Source organism: Arachis stenosperma, chromosome 10, assembly GCF_014773155.1.
Source record: "Arachis stenosperma cultivar V10309 chromosome 10, arast.V10309.gnm1.PFL2, whole genome shotgun sequence".
NCBI lineage: Eukaryota > Viridiplantae > Streptophyta > Magnoliopsida > Fabales > Fabaceae > Arachis > Arachis stenosperma.
This window is the reverse complement of record NC_080386.1, coordinates 97,441,922-97,460,879: the sequence shown is the minus strand read 5'-3', so window position 1 is coordinate 97,460,879 and position 18,958 is coordinate 97,441,922. Positions and strand designations below refer to the sequence as shown.

Genomic DNA, 18,958 nt, shown 5'->3' with positions numbered 1-18,958 from the left:
TCATCTATAAATACTTTTTGACTATTTCTATGCATAAAATCTTATTTTCTGTATATAAAAAAAATATATATATACAATAATTAGAAAGAAATAGTAGAAAATTGACGAGAATTGAATGATCTGCTAACGTAAAATATATACATGTATGTGAATGCAATCCACCAATGCATGGTATTTTATTTAGCTTCTAAATCAGGTATGGACAGGATTTTGGATTTGTATTTACTTTAATTAGCATATATGGAAATCAGTAAAGAATAATCTACATTTGCATTTGCATGTGTTATCAAATATTTATACAGTCTCGTCATATTTCTATTTATTTATGTTCTGCATTTGCATGTGTTATCAAATATTTATAGGTATTTTTGTATCTACACAAAATTATTATGTTCTGCTATTGCCCCTCTTTATTAATTATTCTCTTTCATTTCTTTATTTTTATTTTACAAATTAATCTCGCTCATGGATTTAATTTCTGGTTTTATTAGGCATTTGGTTGGGTTTCTTCTGTTTCTGGGATTGAAGTAGGTACCGATTTTCCTTTCACCAGTTTTTTGCTATTGCTTTTGAACAAGCACTTGTTGAGGTAAGATAATAATTATATCCTATTTTGTTTTAAATATGTTAAAAGTCTATTATAGCTTTGTATTTTATTATGTTAGAAGTCCCATATATATTTTTTTAGTAGTACACATGTCTAGTAATTGTTTTCCCTACTTGAAGTTTAATTAGCAACAATGGATAAATCTTGGATTGCTAAGTCACGAAACTCAGATGAATATATAGTTGGTCTAGAAAATTTCTTGGTCTTAATTGAAGATATTATATTTATTTTTAGGAGCTTTGCATGAAAAATTAACACTTGTGGATCTAAAGCCAACTCTCGGAGGTGACATGAGATGGTATATATATACACACACTTGGTACATGTGTGATTTTACTTGCATTATATATGTTAATGATGTACATTGAAACACATAAGAGAAAGGATGGGTCTTTTATAAATAACGAGGCATTAACTATAGTGGTAAGTATTTTGTAAACCGTTGCTATTTTATCTTATTTTATTTGTATGTAATTATGTGTAAATTAGATAAATGCTTTAGATTCTGTGACATAATATACATAGTAAGCATCAATTATGTAATGAAGGTAATGAGGCAAAATAGATTTAGGCCAGGGTCTCATATCTCATATCAATTAGGTGGTGCTAAAATAGATTAGGCTAGGGTCTCATCTCATATCAATTAGAAAAAAAAGAAGGTAATGATGCAAATACTTACCCTTTTCGCAATAGCTTTAATACCATTGAATGCTGAAAGTGAGTGAAAAAGAAAATTAGTTCAGTGACAGTGCAAAATAGAAAATTAAATATTATGGGGCGTGGAACGGAACTGCTTTAATGTACTTGATTTCTGTTTACTACACACATTTGTTTTAGATAGATAGATAAATTGAATAGTTTCTGTTTACTACTTTAAATAGGAACAAATTGAGCTGAATATGACACAGTTAAATGCACAATATTAAAAGTGAGCCTACTACTCTCTTTGATGCTAGGAGATCAGTTGGTGATAGCAACAGACACCCGAAGACAAATATTTGAGATTTTTATGTAATTAGATGATATTGAAATATGAAAGTTGTTTTATTTTACTTTACTTTTTAAAGAAAAGCAGGAATAGTTATGTAGAATAATACCATATGTAATTATGTTTGGAACTATTGATATTGAGAATTTTTTTATATTGAGGAATTGTATTATAAAAGATTTAGTTTTTAAATTTTGATATTAAAAAATAAATTTCTAATTGGAGAGAATGTAAATGAGATGAGATTAATGAAGGTTTTGAAATTGAAAATAAATAAACAATTATAAGATTTGTGAAAGTTTAAAAATATCACAGTTTATTTTTGTTAAATTAAAAAATTAATTTGTGGAGGTTTTAAACTGTCACAAAAGTAATTTAAAACCGCCATAAAAGTCCAATATAAATTCCACTAAACATATACAAAATTTATTACAAAATTTCGTGGCACTTCAAATTTTGGCAGTTTTAGAAACTCTCCAAACATCATTTGGTGGGGTTTATAAACCTCCACAAATAGGAGAAAAAACCTCCACAAATGAATAAAAATCTTATAGTGTAGAGGGGACACGACCCGCCAAAGGAAGACACAAAAGAACGGAAACGGTGTTGCAACTACGTTTGCTAAGTTGAAAGCAAGTGAAGTTATTTTGTTTCGACAATTTACTTCCAAAGTATGAACTTAGTTGTTTCATCGTTTACTGTTGGTGTAGCGCAAGTTAACATTCGAAAATCAGGATTCTGCGTTAACAGAAGGTAGTGACGTCCGGTAAATTGAGCATGGGTCGCCATTCACATATCACACACACACCCTGCCTTCCATGTTGCATCTGAGATGCCGCAGGTAATGAGTTTCCTGTTTGGGTGCTTAGTAATATTTATTTGCTTTGTGAAGTTTCCTTGTGTTAGTCCAAATGGAGTTAACTTACATGGAGTTTGTGTTGCTTTGCTTGGGTAGTGTCTCAAATTGGCATTTCGGCCACCAGAGGGAATGTATTTTCAGGAGTCGAAATTTGTTGTGACCGCTTACATTTTTTCGAAAAATCTGGATGAACGGTACGTATGTATTCGGCTTGGCTTGGTGAATGTGAGTTGTCGCAACAATACACTTGAGCGGTCTTCAGTTATTAGAGCGTGATCATAATTGTTTACCGTTTCTTTTGGTAGTGATTCTAGTTGCGGATGAGCACGCACAAGGTGATCGGCATGCACTGTGGAGCCTGCGACCAGGACACTAAGTTGTTGACGACGTAAGTAATGGTTAACATACATTTTTGTTATATGTTGTGTGTGGGAAGCCTTTGTATCACTTGGGTAACCATGTTTCCTTCAACAGATTATCAACATGGTGGTCTCCATGCTCAGCTTCGACAACATGTCTCATAAGTCATAAGTGATTCTTGCCAATCACTTTTGCGGTAAAACTATGTTTTTGTGTCAAAAAAAGTGCACTAATCGTTTTTGTTTTCATGAGAAGCTTTAAGTGAATATGTCATTAGAAAAACGGTTTAAAAAAAGTGTAAGTTAATAATTAGAATTGTGACAACATTTTTTTGTCAAGATGAAAGATAGTGATGACATAATTCATGTTTGATAATTGAAATAATAGTCTGATTATTTATGGAATAAGAATAAAAAACCAATAATTTAAGATTCGAAGAAATTATGTTGTGTAGTGATTTTTTATTTCTTATCCATGGTTAATTATATGGTGCTTGTAAATTGGTGTCCAATTATTGTGTAGTTTTTTTTAAGCAAAATTTAATTATTAAAAGTTAATTTACGTTTATAATTTTTGAATTGAATATTAATTTTTTCTTTTTCTTATGAAATTAGACACCGTTGTCTAAAAATTATTTGTCAATAGCAATCACCTTTATTCACTCGTGACATAGTATGATATTTGTCAATATCATCCCACTTCCAAATTATTTCTACTTTTTTTTTTCATCATATTCATATTTTTTTTATTTTTATTTGTATTTTTATTCACTTATTTATGTTAATTAAAATTATTAGAAATTTAGAAAAAATAAAAATAATAGATACAATGATAATGAAACTAAATAACAAAATAATCGAGAATATCATACTCTCTATGTTACGAGTAAATAAAAGTGATTGTTATTGACAATTAATTTTAGGAAATAGTGACTAATTTCACAAAAAAATAAATAAAATTTATTTTTTAATCTAAAAATTATATTATCTCTATTTTTCATCTTGCTAAAAAATGTTCACAACTTTAATTATTAAATTACGCATTTTGTAGACATCTTCATTTAAGGCTTCTCAGACAAAATTCTAACATGATAAGGGTAAATTTATTTCCTTTATTTTAGTCAACTCAATCTAGTCTTTTTTTTTTTTTTGTTGTGCAATCCACTTTTAAGTTATGTACTACAAATAACCTTTCAGTAAAACTAATAATAACTCATCACAGTTTTTACAATAAATCCAACGATATTTACGAAAACACTACTCACTTTAGTTACTGCAAGGATTAAGCCAACATTATAATTATAAATAGGTGTGTAAGTAATCGACAAATGCTGCTTTTGTGGGACCCATAAACTGCTGCAAAGTGTATCATCCATGCCTGCACATCTGTCCTTAGCACCTACTGAAGGTAGAAGGCTTCAACATTGTAGAGCTCCCCTTTTCTTTTAGGCATTTAATCAAAGAGAAAGTATAGGGAGCCAATGGCCTAAACGTACAATGTGTATAATGAAGGTTTAGGAAGTATTAGAGATATAACTATTAGTGTTACATTGTCCTATCAAGTTACGCTTTTGGGATGAATGGTTTCATGACATGGTATTAGAGTTCTAGATTCGAAAGGTTAAGAGTTTGATCATTGGTGAACCCCAAAATCAGTTTAAGCTTTTGGGATGAGTGGTTTTATGACTTGAGATGTTTATTATCCTCCGGATGGTTATTCTGGATAATATGGATAATGTTCATTTTATTCATGTACCAAAGATTTAGCCCATTGTACAGGATAATGTCCATTTTATTCATGGACCAAAGATTTAGCCCATTATACACATTGTACATTGGCTCCCTAGCAGTACCCATCACATTTCACCAATGTTGTCACGCCAATGTTCCAAAAATATTAAAAATCTTTTCTGCGGAGAATTTGGAGGGAAAATTGCTAACAGGGATGCAAGTGACAGGCCTAACTTTAGACAGAAGAATTGGGTAACTTAAAGACAAGACCGACCGCACTTGATATTCTTGCATCACCCATATCCCACATATCTTAGAAGCGCATGTATAAACTACAACCATCTAACAAACGTGGTAGAATGTATCTCTGAGAAAGTTCTCTCTCCTTTAAGTCAAAGGCAAGTAGGCAACGATAACATTTATCTTAGCCTTGTAGTTATAAGCCAACCAATGAATAGCTTCATTGAACAGCGTCCCAGCTTTAGGAATGTAGAGGTGACATTTCTGATAAGGAAAGGGGTGCTTACTATTTTCCAAGAATTTGCTCTCAGAGAGAAAAACCCAATTTGGTTATCAGCGAAAAGTTTCTGTTTGTCAAACTACCAGATAATCACCCGTTGAGGGGTCGTGTCCAAAATCATAGAAATCAGATGAGGAAAAAGGTGCTAGTTTTTTGTGGACACCATTCGATGGGTTCCACAAACAATGGTTTTCAACAGGAACATTTCTCTTAAATAGAAGAAACCCTCTGCAGGATCAAAAAGAAAAAAAAAAGGGATCAAAACAAGGTTCCAATTCATGGTGGAGAAAATCCATTTCCATTTTGTCACTGGTAGAATCATCTTGAGGCGATGGTTCTGAGTCAATGGATAGGGCGTGAAGAGCTTCTGGTGCTATGACCATAACTCTATGGGTGCATGCGGCTCCTAGTTCAAAATGCTTTTTTTTCAGAGTGGGGATCGGATATACTATATTTAAGAGAGAGCCATGACTTTGATACACACTTGAAACGAAATAAGGACTTCACCGGCAACCTCAACAGGATTTCATGTAACAAATCATCAGGAAGGGGCGACATGCTATATGAAAAGCATAAGGAGTAGTGAGGTGTGATATATGAGGCAAGATTGTGGTTCCTTGGAAGGTGTTTTAAATGCTAGTACTTAGCTCTTATGAATGCTGAAGAGTTAATTATATGTGCTATAGAGATAGAGACAGGTTATTTTTACACAAACACTGGTATGAAAATATGAAATGGTTATCAAAGGGCATCGCCAACTCGTGTTAGATTTTTAATTAAACAGAAACTCAGACATGGTTTTTAGTAATTTTGGCCAGGATTTAACTAACATAAATACCAAATTATTTTCAACAAATAAATTTATTAATTTATGTATATAAATTCTGATAAATATGATATGAATATAAACTAAATTGACACATACAAACTCTGATAATATAAATGCAAATTATATATTTTTTATGTGTAAATTTTTATAAATGAGTATAAATTATTGCTGATTAAGTACTAACCCAAAATAATATCTACTGATCTAATATTACTGGTAATTAAATAACTTTTAATTTAAAAACTTTAACTACCAAATGAAATATTGGATAACATATACATGGATTTCCTAGTACACTTGGGTGCGTGCCTCCCCTAGCATATGCACATGGTTACACGTATATATATAAATATTATGGGTATGAGGGTATGCCCTGAGTGGTGTGTACACATGTCTGTTGTTATAAAAATCTCAAGTCCAATCTCTGTGTACACATGTCTGTTACATGCTCGTTTCCAGATAAGTTTACAGAACCTCACCTCAAGAGACCTTAAACGGCTAAAACCAAAGGAAAACTAGTCAATAACAACATATACTTTTGTTGGAGGTTTGTCTTTGCTGTGAAACACAGTGAACTAGTGAAACTAAAAAGATTAGGAGAACATGGATACCCGTACTGTGGCTCGGAGAGAGAGAGAATCTGCTTGGGATTCATACATGCCATGCCATTTCTTGGACCAAGTTGTGAAAACCCTCTCCAGATGCCTTGGTCTTGACCCTACAACTACTCAAAGTGAAGAAGAAGAAGCAGCTTCTCTTGAAAAAGATGGAAAGTGACACCCATAACGTCACAAGTCTTAAGGAGATCACCAAGACCACTCTTAAGTCAAGGACGAGAAAGCCAAATCAACGGCACTTCTTAAATAATAGAAAACTCTCTAGGCTTAGCTGATTCTATGTATGTGTGTCCATGATTTTAATCAAGTAATATCTCAAATTTCCTTGTCCTACATTTTGGGTTTGGTTTTCCGTTGTACCTGATATAGAGAAAAAATTCTGCCTCCTTCCAGGTTCAAGGTTTTTTTTTTTTTTTTTTTTTTTCTCTTTTAAACAAAGAAACTCTAATAGAATTATTAAAGTGAGACCAAATGTCAGGATACAACAGTTTCTCTGAGTATATACTCAGTACTAAACAAAAGAACTCATCAAATACACTTATTCAAGGTTAGAAACAGGGTTTGAGCTTTGATGTTTATTTTCATGCCCCAAAATCAATGTAAATGTAATCCTAGTGGCCTTGAATTTGAGATACAGTGTCACTTTTATTAGAAGACAAATCCGATATTTAAATTTAATGATTTTCATTTTGTTATTTCTCCTTGTAAGCTTCTTCACTGGTATTATTGTGTTCTAATACAAGTGCACAACCACATCAATGATCAAACAGCACTTCAACATATCACCAAGAAAGAGATAGCAAATGGTCGCTCTTTTTATACTATAGATCCCAGAGCTGAAATTTAAATCTCTAACTAGTTAGGGGAAAAAAAGAAGGGGATTCGGACCCAAAAGAAAAAGACTGACACAGAAAAACAAAAACAGAAACAGAGCTTACAAGCTTAGGTTGCTCACCATGATGACTTTCATCTTCTATCTATGATTCTTAACATTATCTACGTCCACCTATATAGCTAAGAGCAAACTTTGAGAATCTTGCAAGTGTGAAGAACATTTTCATGATAGCACGACCCTTGACAACGCCCTCTCTCATGTTTCTTGCTGCTCTGGCCACCCCAGGTCCACCTGAGTCAGCCTCTGCTTTGGGACTCACCATTGCCTGCAAGGAAACTATATCCAGTGAACATCAAGTAAAATTCTTCCAACATCTACAATGCAAGATTGCTAACAATCTAATACAGCTATGATTTCAGGTAGGTAACCTGAAGAGGGAGGAGGAGACATGGTTGCCAAGCGGCGAAGCCTCTGCTCTGCCGAGCGAACAGCGCGTGTGGAGCTTCTAACACCTTGAGTAATCTCTTGCCTGCATAACAATAATAATACAAGGCTTTATTCTAGAGATTAACAAGTTGTGTTGGCTTGGTATACTATATTCTTTATTGATATAAGGGTTTAGCTACACATGTTAAATTTACAAATTAAAAATGTTTTTATTGGAAAAATAACAACTAAAATTTTCAATATATTTATTGTATATTTATTAAATAAAAATTTAAAAACTTCTGTTAACATCTATCTTAACCAAAGAATAATGCTATATAATCAACAAAATTTATTATTTTTGGTCAACACTTGACCTACACTTTAAATTTTAAGTATTAAATTCTAAATTTTAATAGTATAAAAATAACATATTGGCCAAATATTGGCTGGTATTGCAAAAGTGAAGTAACAATTAGGTATCGTGGAAGCGTACCTTTTTTGTTTCAAGGGCAAATTAATCCGAGGTCGAAATCCTCGAGGACTTTACTCTTGATAAAAAGTGTTCACTCCTGTCATTTCTCTTAACTAAACCCTAGATATAATGCCTATTTACTTACTCGTTTGCATCACCACTACATGTATAACTCAAAACATGAAACGATTAAAATAAATGAATGAAAAAGATAAGAATGCAGACCCAAGATCACTGAGCTCCGTGGTGAGGTCACTGATTTCCATGCCGGATAGACGGATTGCAGCCATGGTACCAGGAAGCTCCTCTCTTGTGGTATCCATCAACTTCTCCAGTGATTCTGCTGCTCTCTTGAAAGCCTTCGCGTAACCACATTCCAAATTGAGCAAACACAAGTTATTCACAATCAAAATTAAGCCTTTCTAAACTGAAAACAATTGATTCCATCAAAAGGCTATTAACACAAACCAGAAGTGTAGGAATTGCGGAGCAAAATAGCCACGTGGCACATATCGCTGTCTGCACCAAAGAAGAACAAAAAAGAAAACATTAGAATTGGTTGAAGAACGGATAAATAGAATTGACAAAGGAAGAAGAGAGAAGGGTACCACGCAAGCGACGACGTTGAGAAGAGTGATGTGGCGCTGTGAGAGGCGAAGCTGTGGAAGCTGCGGCGAGGAAGACACAACGGTGGAAGTGTAGAGCGGTTGTTGTGGCGCGTGAGAGTGTGGTTGTGCGGCCAAAGAGCAAGAGAGTGGTAGTGTGGCGCGTTTTCTGCACGAGAGGCTAACACGCTTGTGAATGTTGGTGGCGAATGCGCTCTTAGAGTGGGGAACTACAACGCCTTCGTTTGAAGGTTGTAATCGCAATTGCAGTCGCATGGAACTTAGCATCTCTTCGAATTCAGGGTGAAACTCTCACAAAGTGCAAAAGAAAACCCAGCTCAATGCAGTCTCCACCTCGAGCACTCCGACCGTATGTTTTGACCTTCCATATTAACCATGGCCGAAGCCCAATCCGAGTGAAGAGTATAGAGAGCAGCCCAATCTATTCAAACAGTATAAAGCAATTAAATTCGTCTCTAAATTTTTAGGCCACGATCCCTCAAATCGATTAAACAAGTAGCGGATTGGTTTGGGTATTTTAATTTTTATTTTCGATAAAAATAAAAATAAAACATAAATATATGATTAATTATTTTAACAAAAATGTTTAAAAAAAAGAATAAAATAAAAAATATTATTTTATATTTTGAGTATTTTTAATTTTAATTTTAGATAAATATTCACTCAGTATACTTTTTTATATTTTTCTTTCTTACATTACCTTCATTTAATGTATTTTTATTAGATTTTTTTTTGTATCAATCTCTGTTCTCAATGCTAACTCCGTTCTCTACATGTTTTGTTGTTAGGATATTTATTCTTACTTCTAAGTTTCAATTTATATAGATATTTTTTTAAAAAGATAAAGTTTTTTTTCAAGCTTTTTTAATTTTTTTATTGCATTTGATCCTTTTAATTTTTTTAGTTTGATTTTTATATTTTTAGATTACATAGACAAGGTAAATAAAATAAAACCAAAATTCTAGTAAAATTGAATATATATGTTGAGTTTCTTTATTTAATATTGAGTGCATACTCTCTCACCTAAAGAAAAATAGTAAATAATAGTTTAAGTAAACATCTTATTATCCTATTTTATATATATATATATATATATATATATATATATATATATATATATATGCATTTGAAGTATTGAATTAATATTAAAAAATTTATCTTTGTATTAAAAATATTAATCTAAAATATTTTTTATTTTAAAAAATATATTTACATCAACAAATTCTAATATTAATTAATTTATTTATTTGGTGTAAATCTAAAAAATTAATAACAAAATAAGTAAACTTTTTCTTATGATTGAAAATTTATAATTTACAAATATTTTTTCTAAACCTATCTATAGTCTAAATCTCAATTTACAAAAACCAAATTAAGAATTTAAATTATATTTAATGAATTAGAAGATAAAAGAATTATAAATATTAGGACCACGATACTCAAAATCCTATTAATTTTTTAGAATTTCAAATTATTCTTCATAAGTGAGAGAATTTTTTTAAGAAAAACCATATCATACAAGATTTTTAAAATTTCTCAAATTTTGATGATATGTTTTGTATATATATAATAAGTTATTTAAAGTAAAATGTAAATAAAAAATAAAAATAAAAGCATCAAAATTATGAAGATCACGTGTTGCATCCATTACGTAGGAGTGTAAAATAATAAAAGTAAAAGCTATTAAAATAAGACATTTGATTAGTTTACAAAGACAAACAAAAAGAATTTATCAAAAGAATTTTAATTAAAACTGTGAATTAACCTACAGTAATCACATTAGGGCTACAAACAAATTAGTTCTTACTCTTAGCTCTTAACTCTTAACAAGTCAGATCTATAATTAATTGATTTGAGTCTGATTTATATTTTGTTATAGAATATTTTTCAAATATTAGATTCTGATAAAAAAATTTAATATTTTTTAACAAAAATAAAAAAAAACTTATAAAAAGAACTACTTATATATGAAATATATAAAATTCAATATTTACAGTAATACATTAACTTTTAAAATATTTAAAATATATAAAATATTTATAATAAAATATAACAAATTTAACATCTTAATTAATTTTTTAATTATAAAAATATTTATATCTATATTTATAACCGCTAATTAGCCTAATAGATCAATTAAGCTAATTTATAAATTTCAATTTCGTTTTTAATAAATTTTTACTTTTAAAATAAGTTGAGCGTCACTTATTTTATGACTGCCAAACCTGGTCAAATATTTCCTAAATTTCATAGTTAATTTATATTCTAATAAAATGTCTAAAATTTGATTCTTTAATTATGGATTACCCAACATATATAGCATTTAAATTTAAGAGTTTACTAACATGTTCTCTTGTAACATATAGTAATGTTAAAATTGAAAAAAAGTTTGTGAAAAAAAAAATTAAATTTCTAATGCATTTATTATGTACTTACAGTAAAAAATTTAAAATTTTTTATTAATAATAATATTAGTTAATAAAAAATTTAATAGTAAAAAAAAAATTCTACCCCATGATCTAATTGGTCTATTTGGATTGAAAAACTTTTTTATGGCATGTCAAATTTTCTGAAGGAAGTTATCGTTCTACATCAATTTTATGAATCCATGAAGTGACTCACTTGATTCACGATTTAAAATTTCGAACTAATTAATCTAATCCATTTAAAAACTCAACAATTTGATCGTCAACCGAAAATTGAGATAAAACAGGTTTCTTTGATTTTCAATATCTAACCATTTTATTTTTCCTTCTATATTTTTAGAGTAAAAGACAAATAGGTCCCTGACCTTTTAGAACAGAGACATTTTCGTCCCTCAAGATTGGAAAATACATTTCGATCTCCCACGTTTTAAAACGGCCGACAATTATATCCTTCCGTCCGTTTTGGGCCAAAAATCGCAACGGAGCCAGCTGACATGGAGGGGCAGTGAATGACGTGGCCGTTACACTTAATGAGGTGGATTGGGACGATTTTTTAGTGGACAAATTAGTCCATTAACTGCAAAACGACGCCGTTTCCACCAGTGAGCCCTATTTCATCCAAATGCAAGGGGGAAGTCATGGCCGCTGCTCGTGCGATCGTCCATGATGAGTGAGGGGGGTTCTTCATGCACAAGAGCTGGACGGAGATCTTCAGGCGCTGTTGCAGGAGGTTGTGATCGAGATGGGGTTGCGCCGAAGTGCTTCTGCGGCGTTTATGCCATTCTTTACAAGTCAAGAACAACATCTAATCCCAATAGGATGTTTCTCGGGTGTCTATTCTTCAAGGTGAGCGATTATTTTGATAGTAGTTGGATGAGAGTGTTCTGTGTCTAATTATGGCGTTATCTGAAAAATTGCTCCAGGTTAAAGAACGGTGTTGCCGATACTTTATCTGGCTTGATGAACACCTGAAAAAAATTAGGGCCATGGAGTCTGAAGCATTGGGTGCTGTGGATGATGTTGGAGGTGTAGACATTGAAGATCATGTGGTGCGAAGTCAGGAATTGGAAAAAAAAATTCAACTGATGCGAAGTCAGGAACTGGAGAAAAAAAAATGAAAGAGTTGGAGAGGAAACTGTTATGTATGGAGAAGGAGAAAAAATGAGTATGTGCATATTGCTTTGATTAGTATAGTTTTTGTTGTTGCTGTATGTTTCTTAAAGTGGTGAGAATGATGAATTGATGTACAATGTTGATGATGTAATGAAAATTGCCATTGTTGGCTATTCAATGAAAAATTGCCATTGCTGAACAAGAAAAAAATTTACTGTGAATCAGCTATTATATAAGCTGGTAATTCTGCATAGATTATGACCAAAATATAAACAACAATGTATCTATCTTAATCCAAAACATAACAGCATAGGTTTGCCACAAAATAACAAAACATGTGGTTGGCATATAAACAAGTTTGCCAAACTATGATAAGTAGACAGTGTTGTTTAATTCATACTAAAGACTAGGACAAAAAACAGAAATTCATTCAGTAGTGTTCAGTTCTTTTGATTGTTGGATCCAGGAGTTGGGATGAAATTCATTCCTATGGCCTCACTGCCAGCGACTTTCAAGGTCTCCTCTGATGCAGCGACACTGGCACTGGTGCTTTGAGTCTGAGTTGTATCTGGGGGTGGAGTTGGTGGTGGATTTGAAGGTGGATTTGCACTTGTTTGGGGCCTTCTGATTGTCTGCTTGGGTTTGAATGTAGAGGCACCAGCTGGGGTTTTGGGTTACCCCATTCTTGGCAGCTGGGATGGAGGCCTGAATGGAGGTTGGACTGGAGCAGATGGTGTTGTTGCTGCATCATTCTGGCTGATAACATGATTCTGCAAAAGTAACCGAATTATTCAGTTGTTCAAATGCATGGATAAGAGTAAAGTGATTGGCATTATGAGTGTATTATTTAGGGGTGGGGGGATTATGAGTGTATTATTTAGGGGTGGGGGGGAGGCTTACTGGAGACTTCTCTTGCACAGCAATATTCTCAACCAAACTTTCAGTTTGTGTCTGGCTTTGATCCTATGCAACATAGATCCAGCAACCAAACAACATGGACAAATTAGTCCTTAAAAAATGTTATAATGACATCGTAACCACTGACAAAATTTAAAATGTACAGATCGATCCTAAAGCATAGCAGGGATACCTCTGGTTGAGGGACTGATTGTGAAAGGGGCAGCAGCACCAAGGGTTGTGTGTTTGCATCAGTCTTTTTAGCTTTTTTCTTTTTTGGTTTCCAGTTTAGGTTGCTTGGTGCTCCCTTACAGGTCTTATAGTTATGGCCTTTCTCATTGCACTTGCTGCATGTCACTTGAAAGCTTCTCTTAAGCTTGTCACCCTGAACTTGAGCTTCAGCAGGATCCTTGTTGCAATTGTGTACCTTAGGCCTCCCAATAGGTCGCTTGATGGGTGGTGGAGCAGGCCTCAGCTGGTCAGTGGTTACCCAAAATTCCTCACTTGGAACTGGCTTTATGCAATGTGCATATGTCTTGTGAATAGATTCCATACATAACCAGGGATGCACATAATCATCTACCTGGTCATGCCTCTTTCTAATTGCAGCAATACCGTGAATGCATGGCATGCCTGAATCAAAATCACATACCATATTACCTAGCATTATATTAGATCAGATCTAAAATCATTCAGAACTTATTACCTACCACTATATTAGATCAGCCTTAAAATCATTCAAAACATATTACCTAGCATTATATTAGATCAGCCCTAAAGAAAATCATTCAGAACATATTACCTACCACTATATTAGATCAGCCTTAAAATCATTCAAAACATATTACCTAAAATTATATTAGATCAGCCTTAAAGAAAATTATTCAAAATTAAAGATATACCGGTCAGTTGCCAAACATTGCATGAACAAGTGTGTTTGATCAAATCCACATTTACTTTGGTCTGCTTTCTGCTAACTTGAAATCTTTTTCGTTCGTTATCTCCCACCCACTCGGTAATCCACCTGCTGCTGGGTTTTATCTGCCTCTGCAACCTTTTCTCCTGAACGGGTGCAAGCTTTCCACTATGGTGCTCTAACAGCCTAATATGCTTGGTCATTCTCCGCATTAGGTAGCACCTAATTTCCTCACACATAGTCAAAACTGGCTTCATTCTATACTGAACCACTTTTGCATTAAATACCTCGCACATGTTGTTAGTTAGGTTATCCACCTTGGCACCAGGACTGAAGAAAGCCTTAACCCAAGTGGCTGATTCAAACCTCATCAGATACTCCCATGCCACCTTATTCACCCCCTTCAGCTTCTCCATGGTCTGTTTGAACTCTGGTTCAGTGGTGCACTGATGAGCGGATAATTTGTACGCTTTTTGGCATTGTTTTTAGTATGTTTTTAGTATGATTTAGTTAGTTTTTAGTATATTTTTATTAGTTTTTAGTTAAAATTCACTTTTCTGGACTTTACTATGAGTTTGTGTGTTTTTCTGTGATTTCAGGTATTTTTTGGCTGAAATTGAGGGACCTGAGCAAAAATCTAATTCAGAGACTGAAAAGGACTGCAGATGCTGTTGGATTCTGACCTCCCTGCACTTGAAGTGGATTTTCTGGAGCTACAGAAGCCCAATTGGCGCGCTCTCAACGGCGTTAATAAGTAGACATCCTGGGCTTTCCAGCAATATATGATAGTTCATACTTTGCCCAAGATTTGATGGTCCAAACCGGCGTTCAAAGTCACCTTCAGAATTCCCAGCGTTAAACGCCGGAACTGGCACCAAAGTGGGAGTTAAACGCCCAAACTGGCACAAAAACTGGCGTTTAACTCCAAGAGAAGTCTCTACATGAAAATGCTTCAATGCTCAGCCCAAGCACACACCAAGTGGGCCCGGAAGTGGATTTTTCTGTGTTTTACTCATCTTTGTAATTCTTAAGCTACTAGTTCCCTATAAATAGGACCTTTTACTATTGTATTTTCATCTTTGGACATCTAGTTCTTAGATCAGATCTTGGTTCTTCTGGTTCCCTCTCTGGGACCGAAGCCAATGATCACTTTTGTTCTTATGTATCTTCAACGGTGGAGTTTCTACACACCATAGATTAAGGTGTGGAGCTCTGCTGTACCTCGAGTATTAATGCAATTACTATTGTTCTTCTATTCAATTCCGCTTGTTCTTATTCCAAGATATCACTTGTTCTTCAACTTGATGAATGTGATGATCCGTGACACTCATCATCATTCTCACCTATGAACGTGTGACTGACAACCACCTCCGTTCTACCTTAGATTGGGTGAATATCTCTTGGATTCCTGATACACGATGCATGGTTGATCGCCTGACAACCGAGCGCTCGCCTGACAAACGAGCCAGCCATTCCGTGAGATCAGAGTCTTCGTGGTATAGGCTAGAACTGATGGCGGCGTTCAAGAGAATCCGGAAGGTCTAAACCTTGTCTGTGGTATTCTGAGTAGGATTCAATGATTGAATGACTGTGACGAGCTTCAAACTCCTGAGGGCGGGGCGTTCGTGACAGACGCAAAAGAATCATTGGATTCTATTCCGGCCTGATTGAGAACCGACAGATGGATAGCCGTGCCGTGACAGGGTGCGTTGAACATTTCCACTGAGAGAATGGGAGGTAGCCACTGACAACGGTGAAACCCTTGCATAAGCTTGCCATGGAAAGGAGTAAGAAGGATTGGATGAAGACAGTAGGAAAGCAGAGAGACGGAAGGGACAAAGCATCTTCATACGCTTATCTGAAGTTTTCACCAATGGAATACATAAGTATCTCTATCTTTATCTTTATGTTTTATTCATATATCATCCATAACCATTTGAGTCTGCCTGACTAAGATTTACAAGGTGACCATAGCTTGCTTCATACCAACAATCTCCGTGGGATCGACCCTTACTCGCGTAAGGTTTATTACTTGGACGACCCAGTGCACTTGCTGGTTAGTTGTACGAAGTTGTGTTTATGACATGGTATTGAGCACCAAGTCTTTAGGGCCATTACTAGGGATTATTTGAGTTGTGAAAAGTAATGATCACAACTTCGTGCACCAAGTTTTTGGCGCCGTTGCCGGAAATTGTTTCGAGTATGGACAACTGACGGTTCATCTTGTTGCTTAGATTAGGTATTTTTCAGAGTTCTTAAGAATGAATTCTAGTGTTTCAAGGTGATGTTCTTATCATCACCAAAGCTGATTGATTCTTATCAATTTAGCTCTTGAATGCAATGTCCTGCTGAAGCATGGCTAGCCATGTCTAATTTCTTTAGACTAAAGCTTTAGACTAACATTGCATGATTCCTGGAATTCTCATTAAGAATTTTGATACCTTTATTTTCTTTTCCACTTAATTTTCAAAAAAACAAGCACAAAAAAATTACAAAATCATAAAAACCAAAAATATTTTATGTTTCTTGTTCAGTCTAGTGTCTCATTTTAAGTTTGGTGTCATGCATGCATTGTTTATTTGACCTTGGTTCTATTTTCAAGTCAATAGTACAGGGAACTGAAGATTCAGAACATGCAGCAGAGGAATTACACAGAAAAAGCTGGGCGTTCAAAACGCCCAGTGAAGAAGGACAGAATGGCGTTTAAACGCCAGCCAGGGTGCCTGGCTGGGCGTTTAACGCCCAAAAAGGTAGTGCATTGGGCATTAAACGCCAGAATGTGCACCATTCTGGGCGTTTAACGCCAGGATGGCACAAGAGGGAAGATTCTGTTTTTAATGCAAATTTTTTTCATGTTTTCAAAGTTTTTCAAAATCAAATCTTTTTCAAATCATATCTTTTCAATCAAACCTTTTTCAAAATCAATTTCTTTCCTTTTTCAAAGATACTTGCTAACAATTTATGATTTGATTGAACATTTTAAGTATGTTGCCTTTTCTGTTGAGAAAGGTTTAATGTTTGAATCATATCTTTTCTTGTTAGCCAAGTCATTAATTTTAAAATCAAATCTTTTTAAATTGTTTTTCAAATCATATCTTTTCAATCATATCTTTTTAAAACCATGACTTCTCAATCATATCTTTTTAATCACATCTTTTTCAAAACAGTTTTTAATCATATCTTTTTTATTTCTAATTTCAAAATCTTTTTCAAAAATTACTTGATTTCTTTCCCACTCTTGATTTTCGAAAATCAATTAAAGTTTTTCAAAATGTTTTTAAAATCTTTTTAATTTAGTTTTCGAAATTTCTTCCCCTCTTCTTACATCCTTCTATTTATGGAGTACCACTCCTCCTCAATGCACAATTCGAACTCTATCTGACTAAGTTCGAATTCTTCTACCTCTTCCTTCTAATTTTCTTTTCCTCTGACACCTCAAGGAATCTCTATACTGTGACATAGAGGATTCCATATTTTCTTGTTCTCTTCTCTTTCATATGAGCAGGAACAAAGACAAAGGCATTCTTGTTGAAGCTGACCCTGAACCCGAAAGGACCTTGAGACGAAAGCTAAGAGAAGCTAAAGCACAATTCTCTGTAGAGGACCTAACAGAAATCTTCAAAGAAGAAGAACCCATGGCAGCCGAGAATAACAACAATGCAAACAATGCAAGGAAGGTGCTGGGTGACTTTACTGCACCTACTCCCGACTTCTATGGGAGAAGCATCTCTATCCCTGCCATTGAAGCAAACAACTTTGAGCTTAAGCCTCAATTAGTTTCTCTAATGCAACAGAATTGCAAGTTCCATGGACTTCCATTGGAAGATCCTCATCAGTTCTTAGCTGAATTCTTGCAAATCTGTGATACTGTCAAGACCAATGGGGTTGACCCTGAGGTCTACAGACTTATGCTATTCCCTTTTGCTGTAAGAGACAGAGCTAGGACATGGTTGGACTCACAACCTAAAGAAAGCCTGAACTCTTGGGAAAAGCTAGTCAATGCCTTCTTGGCAAAGTTCTTTCCACCTCAAAAATTGAGTAAGCTTAGAGTGGAAGTCCAAACCTTCAGACAGAAAGAAGGTGAATCCCTTTATGAAGCTTGGGAAAGATACAAACAATTAATCAGAAAATGTCCTTCTGACATGCTTTCTGAATGGAGCATCATAGGTATTTTCTATGATGGTCTCTCTGAACTGTCCAAGATGTCTTTGGATAGCTCTGCTGGAGGATCTCTTCATCTGAAGAAGATGCCTACAGAATCTCAAGAGCTCATTGAAATGGTTGCAAATAACCAATTTATGTATACTTTTGAAAGGAATCCTGTGAACAATGGGACAAGTTAGAAGAAAGGAGTTCTTGAGATTGATACTCTGAATGCCATACTGGCTCAGAATAAGATATTGACTCAGCAAGTCAATTTGATTTCTCAAAGTCTGTCTGGAATGCAAGCTGCACCAGGCAGTACTAAGGATGCTTCATATGAAGAAGAAGCTTATGATCCTGAGAACCCTTCAATGGAAGAGGTGAATTACATGGGAGAACCCTATGGAAACACCTATAATTCTTCATGGAGAAATCATCCAAATTTCTTATGGAAGGATCAAGAGAGACCTCAACAAGGTTTCAAGAACAATAATGGTGGAAGAAACAGGTTTAGCAATGGCAAGCCTTTTCCATCATCTTCTCAGCAACAGACAGAGAATTCTAAGCAGAGCCACTCTGACTTAGCAACCA

At 34.2% G+C, this 18,958-nt stretch overlaps 1 protein-coding gene and 1 non-coding gene across 3 annotated transcripts; both read right to left on the bottom strand.

Moving 5' to 3' along the window:
• Positions 1-7,169: 7,169 nt before the first annotated feature.
• Positions 7,170-9,310, bottom strand: LOC130954827 (uncharacterized). Of its 2 annotated transcripts, none has more exons than XM_057881600.1 (5): positions 8,855-9,310; positions 8,715-8,765; positions 8,472-8,605; positions 7,774-7,874; positions 7,170-7,681 (listed from the first exon to the last, which is right to left on the bottom strand). In XM_057881600.1, exons 1-5 carry the CDS (start codon positions 9,137-9,139, stop codon positions 7,503-7,505), a joined length of 750 nt encoding a protein of 249 aa, XP_057737583.1. In that variant the 5' UTR covers positions 9,140-9,310; the 3' UTR covers positions 7,170-7,502. The 2 variants fall into 2 exon arrangements, with proteins under 2 accessions (XP_057737583.1, XP_057737584.1); XM_057881601.1 differs by having other exon boundaries at positions 7,171-7,670; positions 8,855-9,308.
• Positions 9,311-18,264: 8,954 nt separating this feature from the next.
• On the bottom strand, positions 18,265-18,372 carry LOC130959759 (small nucleolar RNA R71). The gene has a single exon (XR_009078826.1). It is a non-coding gene; the product is annotated as a small nucleolar RNA R71 (small nucleolar RNA).
• Positions 18,373-18,958: the final 586 nt, after the last annotated feature.